Genomic DNA, 17356 nt, shown 5'->3' with positions numbered 1-17356 from the left:
GGTTGGATATTAGGAAAAACTTTTTCACTAGGAGGGAGGGTGGTGAAGCACTGGAACGGGTTACCTAGGGAGGTGGTTGGAATCTCCTTCCTTTGAGGTTTTTAAGGTCAGGCTTGACAAAGCCCTGGCTGGGATGATTTAGTTGGGGATTGGTCCTGCTTTGAGCAGGGGGTTGGACTAGATGACTTCCTGAGGTCCCTTCCAACCCTGATATTCTATGATTCTGTGTGTTCCCTTGTGTCACTGGAGCTGCTGTGCCCTAGATGGGGATTCACATCCCCAGAGCAAGGCAGATAGTATTTGCACCACAAATCTCCCCTGGAGCTTCTTTTAGATAAGTACAAAGCTTCAACCCGAGGCTCAGTCTACAGAAGAGTCCTGCGTGAGAGAGCTGCCTGGGGGAATTGTTGCCTTCCAAATAGGTTCACATTAAGACTGTAAAAGTGACATGAATATTCACCTGTATTTTGACTGGCAGCAGTCTTTGACTCCACCAGCAATCCCCCCATACCTCCCTAAGATTATTCCTGTGAGAATTCTTCGTATAGGAGCCATTGTCAAGTTACAGCTTGTATGTTCACAAATACACAGGCATCTCCCCTTAGCCATAGGCCCTGTTCTGGACTCCTCCTCTGTATCCTGTCACCAAGGGCCTGAGAGTGGTGTATCTGTAGATTTTGGAGCCAGAATTCTGACATCCTGTGTGTATCACCTGCCAGAAATTGGCCCTTTGCTGGTGGGAAGAGAGGAGTAGGGAAAGCTGAGCTGGTTCAGGGAGTGCCATAATTTAGTGCTGATATGGTCTATCAGCAAATTACCTCCCACCTCTTGAGCAGTGAGGAAGTAGGGAAGGAATTGTGCCTCAGAATGGTGTCTCATTAGTATAGTGTAATTAAGAGAGAGAATCAACATTTAGTAACCAAATGGATATATTACTTCAGCTTTGGTGGCATCCGAAATGCCAAAATGAGGGTCCTTTGTCACTCATTATCACAAGTGAGAGAGAGATGTTATATGCTTTTGTCCTTTGTGACTGTTCAACCCAAAAAGCTTTTTAATGTAGAAATTACATGGTGACTTTATTCCACCTCTTATCCCTTTAGTTACTCATTATTCAATGTGGCTCTTGGTGAGTTGGGCCCACTGCTGTTCTTTGGTGAAATCCAGCCTGGCAGATAGTGATCATTTACAAGATTGGCTAAAGAAACTTACCCTTCTTATTCCAGAGGTAAGATAATGGAAAGATCATTGCATATTAGTTAATAATTCATATGGACAAAATCCAGCCCTAGTGTCATTTGATGTTACTCCATCAGAATTCAGAGGAGTGTGTTGCTTACTGATGCTATTACTTAAAAAAGACTCATGGGGTAGCTGTGTTAGTCTGTATCCACAAAAACAACAAGGAGTCCGGTGGCACCTTGAAGCCTAACAGATTTATTTGAGCATAAACTTTTGTGGGTAAAAACTCGAAGTGAGGTTTTTACCCACGAAAGCTTATGGTCAGATAAATCAGTTAGTCTTTAAGGTGCCACCGGACTCCTTGTTGTTTTTTTAAAAAAGACTGTTTAACCTTTCTTTTTTTAGTCAAAATATAGCAAGTGCCAGTTGCAGCATATACAGTTAAAGGTGTACAGTTAATTAGTTTCCATTATAAACTCCTGCTCTTCTTCAAGTGCTTGCACGTGTCCATTCCAATGTAGGTGTGTGTGCACCCCGGCACAGCTGCCAGAATTTTTTCCCTTTGTGGTATCTGTAGGGTTGGCTCCAGCACCCTCTGGTGTTGCATGCTCATAGCGTCGTTATAAAGGGCCCTGCCGACCCTGCTCCCCTCAGTTCCTTCTTACCTCCCGTGATGGTTGCTGGAGCCCCTCATTGTTTGGCAGTCCTTCTCTTAGTGTTTTTTTCTGACAATTTTAGTGTAAATAGTTCTTGTAGTTTTAGTAATTAGTTTGTAGTTTTTAGATAGTTTGGACACCTCCACACTTTATAAAAGATACTTCTATAGAAATATACTCTGCCTAAGTTGTCTAATAGTGTTTGGAGAACTGTTATGTATGTACATATATTAGACAAAAGTGAAAAAGGAAATAGCATATGCAGTATTATTTTAACATTTTGATTTTATATGAAATTTTTTTTCTTGAAGACTGCAGTTCGCCATGAGTCCTGTAATGGTCTGTACAAATTATCTCTCTGTGGTTTGGATGGGGGAGACTCAATTAATCGATCCTTTCTGCTACTGGCTGCATCAACATTATTAAAATTTCTTCCTGATGCTCAGGCATTGAAACCTGTCCGGGTAAGAATTTAACTTTTCATTCCAGCTTTATGTTAAAGATGAATTGCAACTGCTTTCCATCATTCTCATTTAAGTAAAAAATAATAAGTCCTATAGCAGTTAATGGATTTATCATCTTGTTTTATTACCGTTTAAGTTAAGCAAGTTTTTTGTCAGGCAGATTTGTGAATAAAAAGGCGTTTCTTTTCACAGATAGAGGATTATGAAGAGGAACCAGTGTTACGATCTGGTTGTAAGGAATATTTTTGGTTGCTGTGCAAACTGATTGATAACATACATGTAAAAGATGCCAGTCAGGTAGGTACAGTTAATTTACATTCATTAAAATGGGTCTTTGTTTTCTTTTGGTTTTGTGAGATTGATTATTATGAGATTTTAAGTTCAGCCAAAGTCAATATAACTCCAAATCCAGTAATAGAATATTGTGTGGTAACTTGCATTTGATGAAATTTTTGCTCCTGAATTAAACTCAAAATTGTGCTATTTTAAATAAATGTATAACATTACAGCCAACATAATAGATATTTATTTAAAAAGTAATGTAGAGCTGCTACAATATATTTCCATCAAATAACTTTGTCTAGTGTTTCTTACATAAATAAAAAGATAAAACCCCAAACTCCCTCATGAATACTGACATTTATTCAACAAGACTAATTTGTGTACATAGAGATCTTTTTGGAGAACTTGCATACTCATAGAGAGCATCTTAGTTAGCTGGGTTGCTATTTTGCTGAGGCTTTTTGTAGGTCGCACATGCAGGGAACTCCTTACTCCCTTTCAACACCTGACTAAGGCCTGGTCTACACTTGGGATGGGGAGGCAAGCTAAGTTGGTCTAAGTTACACAACTTCAACTACAAAAATAGTGTAGCTGAAGTCGACGTACTTAGAGCTACTTACTGCGGTGTCTTCACTGTGGTAGGTCGACTGTTGACGCTCCCCCATCGACTCCGTGTACGCTTCTCGCTCCAGTGGAGTACCAGAGTCGACGGGAGAGCACTTGGTGGTCGATTTATTGTGTTTTCACTAGACGCGATAAATTGACCCCCGCTGGATCGATCGCTCCGGAGATAAGTGTAGACATGTCCTAAGTGAGAGCAAGCAATTTGAAAACTTCCCTTAAAATTGGTCTTTTCTAATCTATGATCCTTTGCTCATAATTTTTACATAATATAGATGATATTGTTGTCGTTTCTGGGGACTGAAAAAATAAATATCACTTTCAAAATATAACATTGTTGGTATATGTGCATTTATTGAAAAATGACATTTAGATGGCTGTACATTTTTCTTTGTACAGTAGGTTACTGAAATTGCGAATTCTTCAAGTAGTGTCCCTGTGGGTGCCCTACTTCAGGTACGTGTGCGCCCTGCACCTCTGGTTGTAGGTTTTTGGTAGCAGCGCCTGTTTGGGCTGCACATGCACTGTATACATCCTTGTGCCCAGTACTGAGGCTAAATAGGACTGTGCGAGTGAACTGCCCTTGGTTTCTTCTCAGACGCTTTCAGCCAGAGGTGGAATTTAGTTTTCTCTTTATAATTATAGATACTGTTAGTTATTTAGTAGTTGTAGAATATTAGTACCTTATAGTTGTTGGAACTGTTGTTCCTGTTTTTCTTTTTCATAAATAAATAAATATACACACACACACACCCTCTCTCTCTCTCTCACACACACTTTTCTATGTTCTCCTATTGTGAAGGGTCCAGAAGGCTTTTTTCTTCTATCTGAGATGCTGGGCTCCCCAGGTTTTAAAAAGTGCTTCTCCTATTGAGAGGCTATTCTAGTCAGTGACAGACATTCACTGTATATGTTGCTTGGGAGACTCATATCCTCAGGAAGTGCAAGATTTGCACTTCTTTTAAGGGAAGATCCTGTAAAAACAGGGAAATTAAGTATAGATTTTTAATGATGAAGCAAGCCTTAAGACTGGCTTTGGACCTTGGTACAGAGAACCCCCCTGTACAAGGACCTTCTGTTTCTGTTAGTGCTCTGACAAGAGCATGGTCCCCAAGATCTTTCAAGAGGAAGGCAGCGTCGAGACCTGGTCTCTGGCACTCTGCACAAGTGAGGTACCAATAACCGCTCCAGCAATACAGAGAGCTTCCCACTCAAAGACTGGAGTGGGATAAGAGGACCAGAATAGAGAGTTCCTCCTCAAAGTGATTTAGGTCACCGGAGACATCAGGCCCCAAGAGGCATATTAGTGAGGCTCTGAATACTCAGGTACTGTGAAGCACTCTAAGTCTTCATCTAAGTCCTATACCTCAGTGGTAAAGGACACAGAGTCAAAGACCACTACTGCTACCAAGAGAGCGGCCTCGTTGGAATCCACAGTTCCCTTGGTACTGACACCAGCGCCTCTGACAACGGCATCAGGAACAACCTCGGTTGCTGTACCAAGTTCTGTTGTGGCCTGGTATCTCAGGAGTTCCAGTACTGTAAAGACCTCAGGGTACCAAATGAGCCTTCCTTGCAACCTCCAGACTCACTTTGGTATCTAGGTCTGCTGGGTCACTGACTGCTTATGACTGTTACTATTCAGGAAGAGGGGTTGTCACCTCCTGTACGATATGTGGAGAAGCATTCTGACTCAGAACTTTCGGTTCTTCTAGTAATGTCCCTCTGGGTGCTCCACTGTAGGTGTATCTGCGCCCCTGCGCCTCTAATCAGAGATTTTGGGTAGCAGTGTCCATTCGGCCCACACATGTCCTCTCCCTCGAGAGGTTGCGTCAAGGCTATCTAGCTCTGTGCAGGCGAACCACCCAAAGTTCCTTCTCGACAACCTTTGGCCTCAAACTGAGTGAGCAGTTGTCTCTTCATTCTCTGCGTCATTACCATAAGTAGTAGTTGCTTATAGTTCTTTTATTTCCCTTAATAGTTAGAGTTTCCGTTTATCCCATTGGAATAAAAAAAGAGAAGGAAAAGAACCTCTATTTCCTGCTTCCCACTCTTTTCAGGGGAGACCTCCCCTCTTCGGTGGTGGTAGTAGTTCAGACTTTTAATGTCTTTTTTTTTTTTTTAAAGGGGGGGGTAAAGAATGATCGGAGATTTGTGGTAACAGTGCCTGGTTGGGCCGTAGCCGTCTTGCGCCGGTCTGAGTGGTTACATAGCGGTGTGCAGCCAACCGTCCCCCAGTTCCTTCTCTACCACCTTTGGCTTGAGTCAGAGAAATCAGCAGCGCCCTCTCTTACCTCAGATAAGATTTATAGTAGTTAGTTTATAGTGATAGGTTAGCTTAGTTGTAGTTAGTTTCCATATCTATTGACTTACTTTAATTTCTTAAATTAAAAAAAAAGTTTTTCCTTTATCTTCCCTATCTACCCCTGCCTCTCCAGCAGGCATACAGCCTTTACCCCAACAGGGTTTACCCCTGTTTTTTTTCTCTTAAGAGACCGCTCCCTCAGGCATGCCCAGCGCACCTGGTTTTAAACGCTGCCTGACTTGCAGACTATCCATACCGGTTTCTGATGGCCAGGCTCAGTGTGTCCGCTGCCATGGCAAGACACACGTTACTCAAAAGCGCCCATGCTGCAGAAAATTGACAGCTAGGGCAAGAAAAGCCAGGGATCTCCAACAGAAGCTCCTCATGATGGAGAAATCCCTCAGATCAGCCTCTGAGTCCAGGTCACCCCCTGGCCAACAGTTGCCAATGGCAGCCTCTGACAGGGTCTCTGCTTCAACTTCAGCTGCCAAGGAGCCTACTCCTAGAAAGGCTACCAAAAAGCAGTCACAGACATCTCTGCACTGAGAATCGCCTAAACAAAAGTCATCTCCAGTGGAAAAATCTGCCCCGGTACCGAGAGCATCGGACCTCGAGGCACTGGGAACGTCCGGCACTCAGTGTTCCCAAAGAGCTAAAGACCCTGTGTGGGCACACTGTAATGGAGGTTCACATAGCAAAGAGAAACCTTCCAGCTCGGCACCCACAGAGCCAAAGAAGATCTCAATACCGAGTGGTACAATGGTACCTGTGCCGCACAGCTCTAAATCCTTGGCACGAGCTGCTTCAACTCATGCTCCCGTGCTGTCCACAATGCCATCCCTGGCACCGAGTCTCACGATACCACAGGAGTTCATGAGACATGCGGACCTGATAGTGGCTTCAACACCTGAATCTCCTCTAATTGGCGCCGAGGGTACCCCATCCAGATCCCTACCTAGCCAGCTGACTACTCCCTGCAGATCAGCTCCCCCATCTCCAGTGACAAGGAAGAAGAGGATGATGCAGTAATATATACTCCTCATCATTCCTTACCAAAGCCAGGACCATCTTGTCAACAACCACCTGCAGATATACGAGGATGATATGGTCACCTATGGGCACCACCCTCATACTGTTCCCAACTAACTGGTCATACTGGGATCCATAGGCAATGTCTAGGGCCCAGAACCGCAGTCCAGCTGGCCCACCGATGTCCAGAACAGCCCAGTCCCCTTCACCTGCTGTCTGGCACCCTCTGAAACACAAGAGGGAAGATGCTGAGGAACTTGAGCGTACAGCCAAACAGGACACTTTGCCGCCTGCTCACATCTCATCTTCGTCGCCAGACAAAAACATAATGCCATCACCCCCTACTACGGAGGATGATTTCAAATCCTTTCAGCACCTCTTCAAAAGGGTTGCTGAATCCCTAGACATTTCATTGGCACAACTACCAGAAGCCCAACATAAGCTCACTGACATACTCCAGGCATCCCCATCAGCAAAGATAGCCCTGCAGATAAATGATGCTAATATGGAGCCTGCGAAAATCATCTGACAGACTCCAGCTACTTCATCACCCTCGTGTAAGAGGTCTAACAAAAAGTATTGTCAGCAAAAGGAGCTGAATTTTTATTCACACACCCTGCATGAAACTATGCGGCCGTGCTGGCAAAATATATACACAATCTGTTCTCCAAGATGTCAGCCTTTATTGAAAATGTCCCACATGACAAAAAAGAAACAGTACAAAGCAAACATTTCTGAAGGGTCTCTCGTCGCCAGGACAGCCCTCCAGGCTTCCCTTGACTCTGCAGACATGGCAGCATGATCCATCGCCACATCAGTTGTCATGTGCTGTGCATCCTGGCTCCATCTCTCCAGATTCCCAAGGAAGGTCCAGGCCATGGTTGAGGACTTACCCTTTGAAGGACAGAAATTATTTGCAGACAAAACCGATGTCTTGCTACACACCCTGAAGGACTCATGGGCAAGTGTGAAAACCTTTGGCATTTACGTATCTGCAAACAAAAAGAAACAGAATGGGTTCTACAATCAGAGATTCCGGCCCACGCCATACTCCCAGTCACAAAGACAGTACGACCAACGGCATAAACTAAAACAGAACAGACGTCGACAGAACCAAGTTCAACCTGTGACGTCTCAACCATCAACCTCCAGACAATTTTGAAGATGTGGTCGAGGGCATGAAACCTCCACAGTCTCTGATTCCAGAACCAGAAACCCTTGCCCATTCGGAGACTGTCTGTCACCATACTACCCAGTCTGGAACACCATCACAACAGACAAATGGGTTTTAGAGATTATCCAGAAGGGCTACTTCATCCCCTTTATTTCTATCCCATTTACCCGCTCCCCTTCCCCATCCCTCTTCAAGGACCGTTCTCATGAGCACCTGTTACAACAGGAAATAAACCACCTTGTACAATTGGGTGCTGTGGAACCCGTACCATCACAACACAGGGGGAGGAGTTTTTATTCCCATTACTTTCTAACTCCGAAAAAGACTGGTAGGTGGAGACCCATCCTGGATTTACGAAAACTCAACAAATTCATGAGAACACAATGTTCACCCTAGGGAAACAGCATTTCCAATACAGAGTACTACCCTTTGGTCTTTCCATGGCCCCAAGAGTTTTTTCCAAGCTTCTCGCTGCCATTGCAACTCACCTCCACAGACAAGGAGTGATATTTCCATACTTAGACGACTGCCTAATAAGGGCACCAACACAGCAAAAAGGAATAAATGCCAGAGTACCACAACCCTGTTCATGGACCTAGGATTGCAAATAAATGTACAAAAGTCCACACTCATTCCTGTCCAAAAGTTGGAATTCACAGGAGCCTACCTCAATTGTCTCACATTGTTTCAGTGGTGATGGACAGCCCACACACATCTGCCAAAACATGCTTACAACTCCTGGGGCATATGTCAGTAACAACTTTTGTTGTACAACATGCCAGGCTCTACATGAGATGTTTTCAGGCCTGGCTTCAAACAAATGTATATACAGCACAGACATTCTCTCAACAGACACCTCACAATGCCACGCTGGGTAAAAGACTTGTTAATATGGTGGACACAACCACAGAACGTCTGCTCAGGAGTTCCTTTCCAACAAAAAGCTCCAACCATGACAATCACAATAGACGCTTCCCTAGTAGGTTGGGGGCACATCTATACACCAATACAGTCCAAGGCCTCTAGTCTCCAGCGGAGTCCAACCTGCACATAGACTTACTGGAGCAAAGGGCAGTCTGAAATGTATGCAAGCGCTTTCTTCCTTTAATCAAGAACAATGTCATCAAGATCCTCATGGAGAATATAGCATGCATGTTCTATATAAATCGCCAAGAGGGAGCATGATTATACTCCCTGTGTACGGAGGCAATACACCTTTGGAATTTGTGCATCACCAACAGCATAGAGATATCGGCATCCTATTTGCCAGGATGTCAGAATACAGCAGTGAACCTACTAAGCAGGGATTTTTCACAAACCCATGAGTGGGAGATGGATCCCGGAATTCTCAAATCCATATTCAAACTATGGGGGTTCCCCACCGTAGATCTATCTGCAACAGCTCAGAACTCCAAGTGTCCACAATATTGCTCCCAGGCCAGATTGTGACACCACTCTCTAGGTGACGCTGTCCTCCTAAAGTGGAAGGGGCCACGGATATATGTATTTTTCCTGACTTCAATCCTAAGCAGAGCCATTCAAAAGATCGCGCAGGACAAATCTGAGGTCATTCTCATTGCACCCACATGGCCCAAACAAATGTGGTTCCCATATCTGCACCATGGCAGTGAAATTCCCTCAAACCCTTCCCTTAGTGTCTCATCTTCTATCGCAAGTTGCGGGACGCATCCGTCACCCCAGCCTCACGGTACTCCACCTCAAGGCCTGGTTATTCCATGACTGACAAGGGTCAAGAAGGACTGTTCTGAGGAAGTGAAAGATATATTACTGAACAATCGGAGACTATGCAGAAGAAAGACATATATCCATAACTGGAAACAATTCTGTACCTGGTGCCAGGACAGATAGCTCTGTCCATAGTTGGCCCCCCTACTGAGATTTTCAACTATATATTGGGACTTAAAAAATTGAGGCTATCCATCAGAGTACATTTGGCTGCCATGATCTCCTTCCACAACAAGGTGGACAGAGTCACTATATTTGCTCACTTGAAGATTAAACGCTTCCTTAAAGGCATAGAAAAGACTTATTCCACACTAAGAAACCCTACACCCATGTGGGACCTCAACCTTGTTCTGCGCCATCTCATGGAAAAACTGTTCAAATCCCTTGCAACTTGCTCTTTGTTACACTTATCAATGCACTTTCCTCATTGCCATCATGTCCGCATGACGGGTGGGAGAATTAGGTGCCCTAATGGCACACCCACCTTCTGCAACATTCTTTAAGGATAAAGTAATCCTACAGCCATATCCTAAATTCATACCCAAGGTCGCCTCCCCTTTTCATTAAAATCAACTCATCTGCTTACCTATATTTTTCCTGAAGCCACATGCTGATGAGAGGGAGGCCTCACTCCATACGCTACACTTCTTATAGCATTAGCTTGCTGTACAGCAAGAACAAAAACCTTCAGAAAATCACCTAGACTATTCTTTTCTATAACAGAATTCTTGAGGGGCCAAACCATCTCAAAACAGAGACTATCCAAATGGATATATGGATGTATCCATTTGGGCTACCAAAACAACAATCAACAACCTCCGCCGGGAGTTTGCACACACTACACCAGAGAGTTACCAACATCAGTGGCCTTTCTCAGTAATGTAGCTATCATTGACATTTGTAGAGCAGCTATCTGGGCATCAGCCCATACTTTCAATAAACACTATACTTTAGAACAACAATCAGCAGCAGCTGCTCAGTTTGGACTTAGTGTTTTCCACAGTCAATAGACCAACTCCAAACCCCCTCCCCTCCACTGAGGGGCACTGCTCAACAGTCACCTAGAGTGAAGCACCCACAGGGACACTCATCGAAGAAGAGCTTACTCATCTTGTGCAGTTACTGAGGTTTTCAAGATAGTTGTCCCTGTGGGTGTTCCACTACCTCTCTTCTCCCCTCTACTTTGGAGTTTCACATCGATTCTCTGAGGTAGAGAAGGAACTTGGGGGTGGTTGGCTGCACACTGCTATGTAACCGCTCAGAGTGGCATGAGACGGGTACGGCGTGTGTGTGGCCCAACCAGGCACTGCTATCTCAAATATCTGATTACAAGCGCAGGGCACCAAGACACCCAAAGTGGAGCAGCCACAGGGACAACCATCTTGAAGAACCTCAGTTACTGCACAAGGTGAGCAACCTTCTGATCTTCACTAAGAGGGTGGTGGATGAGCTGCAAATTCCACAACAGCAGGTGGCAGATACTCATCACAAGCTGATGGATCATCTACATGCTTCCTCCTCATCCAAAATCACGCCCCCCATTAACAAGGCGATTCTAGATCCAGCCAAAGTCATCTGACAGACACCGCCCTCCATTGCACTGATGTGCAAGAGAGCTGACAAGAAATATTACATCCCTCCCAAAGAGGCAGCCTACTTCTTTCAACACCCTCAGCTCAACTTGATTGAAATAGACTTGGTCAATACATGGGGCAAACAACATCATAGTAAGTCAACCCATATGATTGAGATTGGAAAAGATGGCTCTCTTTGGGAGGAAGACATATTAGTCAGTGACATTACTGTTCAGAGTCACGAATTATCAAGCGGTCATGGTCAAATTTGATTTTATGAATTATGGGAAACTCAGGGCATTCTCTCTACATTTACCAGAGGTGCAAAAAGAGCAGTTTCAGGCCATTGTCAGCAAGGGCCAGTTAGTCGCCAGAACTGTGCTAGACAGCATTGGACACAGCAGATACAGCAGCCCATTTGGTCTCCATGGTTGTGGTAATGAGGCAGGACTTCCTGGTTACACCTTTCAGGGCTGCCCAAAGAGGTGCATACAAAAGTTGAGGATCTCCTGTTTGAAGGGCCCAAGCTGTTACCTGAAAAACCCCCTATGCCTCTCTCCACACCCTGAAGGATTCCCATGCCACATTGTGCTCCCTGGGAATCTATACTGTGGAACAAAAGAGAAGGAATATGGCTCTCAACCGCTAAACAGATCACTTCCCAATACCCACCATCACAATGCTATTATGAGCCACAGCAGAAGAGGCCCAGGGTACAAAAGCTGGAGCTGTCAGCATCAAAATCCGTGAACTCTCAGACTGCCTCTTCTAAGCACTTTTTTGACAGGTTGATTGAGGACCCGAACAACCATGTCTTTCAACATCCACTGCCATCTACTCACCTGCCCTTCTGAAATTGCCTGACTTTTACAGCAGTTGGGAGAATATAACCTTTAACAGATGGGTCTTGAAGATTATTTTGGAGGGCTACACCATTCAGTTCACATCCCCCCTCCATTCCTCCTTCCCTCTCCCTCTTCAGGGACCCTTTTCACGAGAACCTGCTTAGATCGTCTGTTATGCCTATGGGCAATAGAACTGGTCCAAGCAAACTCTTACACCTGTCCATGAAGACAACATTTTTGATTGCCATCACCTCAGCTAGAAGCGTAGGAGAAATAGCAGCCCTGATGGCACACCCACCCTTCATTGTGTTTTTAAAAGACTTACTTATTACAAAGTAATACTGAGATCGCATCTCAGCTTTCTCCCTAAAGTGACCTCTGCCTTTCATTTGAATCAATAAATCCATCCTCCATTTTTTTTCCTGAGCACACATTGTGACAGCAGGGAGGTGATTTTTCACATGAGATGTTAAACATTTTACTTAGACAGGACTAAGGACTTCAGAAAGTCTCCTAAGCTCTTCCTCTCCTTAGTGGAAAGATCCAAAGGCTCCTCAGTATCGGCTCCAAGATTATCGAAATGGGTCTCCGGTTGCATTCATCACTCTTACCAAGGGTGCAACCTGTCCCTTCCGTCCAGAATCCATACGCACTCTGCATGGTCGATCTCTACCTCGGTCACATTCCTTAAAGATGTCCCTATCTCGGAAATTTGCAGAGCGGCGACTTGGGCTTCTCTGCCCATACTTTCATGGAACATTATGTGATCACTGGAGCCTCAGCCTCCAATGCGATCTTCAGCTTCACTGAGCTCTCTGCAATAACAGACTCCACTATGAAGTTCCAGCCCCCAATGGGGGATGCTGCTGTGAAGTTTCCTACAGTGGAACACTCATAGAGACACTGCTTGAAGAGGAGGAAGTTACTCACCTTGTACAATAAGGATGGTTCTTCGAGATATGTGTTCCTATGGGTACTCCACAACCCATCCTCCTCCTCTCTACTTTAGAGTTCTCAAGGTGGGACTCTGCAGTAGAGAAGGAAATGGGGGTGATTCACCCCCATTTAGTGCTAGGTAATCTCAAGGCACACCACGAGGGAGGGAGAGCGCATATGTGGGCTGAACGACACTGCTACCTAAAATCTCTGATTAGAGGCACAGGGGCGCAGATACACCTACAGTGGAGCAAGACTTCCTCTTCAGGTCCGTTCAGTTTACTCCAGGAGACATTATTCCCCTCTGCAGATGCAAAAAGGCCTCTCTGCCTGTTAACACTTGGGACGACCAGTGATCTATACATTGCCCTATGCCTTATGATTAAGGCTAAGATTTTGTCATGGATATTTTTAGTAAAAGTCACGGAAAGGTCACAGGCAAAAAAGAACAAAATGGGACAAAATGAGGCTCTGTGGGTCCCCATATGCCCAAAGTGAGGCAGCTGTGCAGGGTTGAGGAGCTGCCTGCAGCTGTCCGTGGGGGCTGGGAGCTGTAGGGTACTCCTGTGTCAGCCAGGAGCTGCAGGGTACCTGTGGTGGCGGGACACTCAGGGGTTCTCCCACTACCTGCAGGGGTTGGGAGCTGTGGGGTACTCCTGCCGCCCGCAGCTCCAGGGGTCCACTACGACCGGGAGCTTAGAGTTTCCCCTGCCGCCTGGGATTTCAGGGATTCCTCTCCCCTGCCGCCCCTGGCGGCCAGGCTCTCAGGGGTTCCCTCACCGCCGCACACAAGCTCAGAGGTTCTCCGCCACCTGTGGGAGGTGGGAGCTGTGGGGTACCCCACTGCCCGCAGTGGCCAGGAGATGTGGGGGCCACTAGTGGCAGCGGGGGTACCTTGCAGCTCCTGGCCCCTGCCAGTGGCAGGAGACCCTGCAGCTCCCGACAGCTGAAATCACGGAGGTCACTGGAAGTCATGGATTCCGTTACTTCCGTGACCTGTGACTAAATTGTAGCCTTACTTATGATCCTCCTTATTGGCCTTATTGGGACCCCTGGGCAATGTACTTCCAGCAATTTAGAGGGGCCCTGATTCAGTCTCATTAGGAACATAGAAGACCTCATTCTCTGGTACTGTCCATCTCTCCTTCCACTCTGGATCAGCAGAGGACACCTTTGAGGAGCAAGAGGCAAGGACAGAAAAGGAACTGACCCCACTTACAAATATTGATTCCTCATCATCTTATAAGATAGCAATGCCACCACTGCAGGGCTGGCTCTAGGATTTTTGCCACCCCAAGCAAAAAAAATTTTGGCCGTCCCCGCTTTTTTTTCGTGCCCCCCGGCTACGCCCCACCTCTGCCCCTTCCCAAGCCCTTCCCCAAATCCCCAGCCCTGCCTCCTCCCCCAGGCATGCTGCATTTCTCTCTCCCCCTTGCTTCCTGCGGCTCCCACCTCGCCTCCGCAACCACCTGCCCTAGCTCACCTTCGCTCTGCCTGCTCCCCTGAACATGCTGCCACTCCGATTCTCCCCCCTCCCTCTCAGGTGAGGGAGAGGCAGCGCGTTCAGGGGAGCAGGCAGAGCGGAGGTGAGCAGGGGGGGGGACGCAGGAACTAACGGCGCAGGGGGGTAGAGGAACCACTCCCTGTCCCAGCTCACCTCCGCTCCATCACCGCCACCTCCCCGGAATGCGCCGCTGTTCGGCTTCTCCTCCCTCACAGGCTTGCCACATGGCAAGCCTGGGAGAGACGGGGGAGAAGTGGAGCGGTGGCGGCGCGCTCAGGGGAGGAGGCGGAGGGGAGGCGAGCTGGGGTGGTGGGGCACATTTCTAGGGGCGGCATGGCCGGCACTGGAATGCCACCCCTAGAAATGTTCCGCCCCAAGCACCTGCTTGTTTTGTTGGTGCCTAGAGCTGGCCCTGCACCACTGCCATCTTTAGCTGATGACTTTTGGCAATTCAAGGACCTAATGAAGCGTGTCACCCAATAGAGTTTCTTGGCTGTATGGAAGCAAGCATGCGAGGCTATGACATTAGACAAATGCGTATTGGAGGCCATTACATTGGGTTAGACTATCTAGTTTACCTGCCCTCTGACCTCCCTTCCCCGTCCCTCCTCAGGGACCCCTCTCACAATCAATTACTGAGACAGGAGATCACAGTGCTCCTAAGTCTAGGGACCATAGGACCAGTTCCAGCTCAACACAGAGGCAAAGAGTTCTATTCAAGATATTTTCTGATACCGAAGAAAAATGGGTGTTGGAGGCCTTTACTAGATTTCAGACAATTGAACAAGTATGTCAGACATCTGAAAATCAGGACATTGTCCAGCTGTACCAAAAGAAGGGCAGGAGACACTTGATACGGTTTTAATCAGGCTGCAACTTTATTATTAGATGTCTGGGACTACCTGACAGATAAAAGTGTACAGGGCAGATATCTCCATTTTCATTCAATATCTATCCATGGGGGCTTGTGCCAGCCTTCCTCTTTTTCCATCCAGGTCCCCCAGCCAACCCATTGCTGGGACCTTACCACTCACCCCCACCCCTGAACAAGGGTTAAGGTGGACTATAAGAAAAGGGGGTTGGCTTTCTGCCATAACAGTCATAGAAGCCCCAAACCCTCTCTCCCCATCTTTCACTCCTTTAACCAGCATCTCCTTTTTAAGTCCTTTACCAAGTCATTTATCCAGTCCCTGTATATTTTCCCTATGGAGCACCTGCAGTGGACATCTGCCCCAGACTTACATAATGAGTTGCGACATCTTAGCCTAACTCCCCTCCCTACTCAGCGTAACAGAACCCTCCCTGAAACTGTTGTGAGGAAGGCGAAAACCCCCTCCCATTCCATCTAAGCCAAATCTGGTGGTGAGGAAAAAATTCCTTCCCAGCCCCCCTATAAAGGAGCGGCTAGCATGAAGCCCACAGCAGGTCCCGGATAAACCTGGTATTTTTGCCATCTCAAGGGGAAGGAGGGTGGGTGCAGCTCTGCCTGGTCCAGGGAAAAGGGGCTTCTCTCCTGTTTTGAACTTCCCAGCCCTTCCGGTCCCTGAAGATGAGTTAGCATTGCCACACTGACCCACTCCCCCTTTTGCAACAGCTTCTGAGCCTCGCTCCCCCACTCCTGGCATAAAGTGCTATTCCTTCCCCCCACCCCCCACCCCCCACCCCGGCAAGCTGGACAACTGCTCCTCCCTCCCCTCCCTGCTTAAAGGTGCAATGCAGTCAATGTCCCTGGCAGCTATAATTCCCTCCCTAGAGTCCAGGGACTGGTTTTCAATTCTCGACCTCAAACATGCCTACTTCCACATAGCAATTCATCCATTTCACATTCAGTCACAATCATTACCAGTACCGGCTCGTATCCTTCAGCCTTCCTTCTGCCCCACGGGTTTTTCTCAAGAATCATGGGGGTCATAGCTGCTCACCACCACCATCTTGGAAAACAGTGTTTCACTACCTTGATGAGCGGCTCCTGAAATGCTGCTGATATTAGGAGGTGCAGTCAGCAGTTCAACAACAACTTCACTGTTCCATACTTTAGGCCTACAAATAAGTGAGAAATCAACCTTGACCCCAATCCTTTTTACAGGAGCGTTTTTGGATTAAGTGATGGACAGGGCTTATCTCCCTCCTGACAAACCTCCGCTCTGAAAAACCTTATCCAAAGAACGCAGCTCAGTCCACAAGTTCCAGTCAGGACATGTCTGCAACTGCTGGTGCTTATGGCAGTTTGTTTTTTGTAATACAAAACTCCAGGTTACATCTTTGATGTCTCCAGGTGGGGCTCAGGACAGTTTGCATACCCAACAAATCAGTCTGAACAAGGAGGTTCCTGTATTCAGCTGGGTCCTTGAGCCACTCACCTGGTGGAAGAATCCTTCCTAAAGGTTTGTGCAGGAATCTCATTCATCCAGAGTCCCCCTATGGTCAGGGTAACATTGTACATTCCTCTTGGGATGGAGAGCACATGTGGGTCCTCACACAGCCCAAGGCAAATGGTCACAACAAGAACAACGCTTGCACATCAGTCTGCTGGAGTTAAGAGTGGTCAGAAAAGCTTGGTGCTACACTCTTTCCCTAATCAAAAGCAAGTCACTCAAGATCATGATAGGCAATGGAGCTTGTATGTGTTTTATCAGTCGTCAGGGTTAAGCAGGAGCATGTTCACCCTTGTTCTGCACCAAAGTGATAAAGCTTTGGAATTGATGCATAGCCATCCTGATAGTCATTTCAGCTTCTTACCTTCCGATATAGAAAACATCTTGGCAGATGACCTCAGCAGACATTTTTTCCCTAAATTATAAATGGGAGTTGGACTTTCGAGTCCTCAACAAAATATTCCTAGCATGGGGATTTCCAGAGGGTCATCTTTTTGCTGCTGGAGCCAACATGAAGTGCAGCAAATTCTGCAGAGGAGAACTTTCAGAGAAGGACTCAATTCCCAATCTCTAGGAGATGCCTTTCTTATTACATGGACAAGGGATCTTTTTTTTATGCATATCGACCACTCCATTGTTTTAAAGGATCTCAACAAGATCAAG

General features: G+C 46.5%; 1 protein-coding gene across 7 annotated transcripts in view; it reads left to right on the top strand.

The window, feature by feature from the left end:
* Window positions 1-17356, top strand: part of USP34 (ubiquitin specific peptidase 34) — a 270160-nt gene that overhangs the window by 159789 nt on the left and 93015 nt on the right. For all 7 annotated transcript variants that reach the window (XM_037895996.2, XM_037895995.2, XM_043543902.1 and 4 more), the window contains 3 exons: window positions 1104-1228; window positions 2150-2302; window positions 2495-2599. In XM_037895996.2, coding sequence (XP_037751924.1) covers window positions 1104-1228; window positions 2150-2302; window positions 2495-2599 — 383 coding nt within the window. The remainder of the gene's footprint in view (window positions 1-1103; window positions 1229-2149; window positions 2303-2494; window positions 2600-17356) is intronic.

Source organism: Chelonia mydas, chromosome 3, assembly GCF_015237465.2.
Source record: "Chelonia mydas isolate rCheMyd1 chromosome 3, rCheMyd1.pri.v2, whole genome shotgun sequence".
Classification (NCBI taxonomy): Eukaryota; Metazoa; Chordata; order Testudines; family Cheloniidae; genus Chelonia; species Chelonia mydas.
The sequence above is the reverse complement of the archived record's forward strand: the minus strand, read 5'-3'. Positions and strand labels throughout refer to the sequence as shown.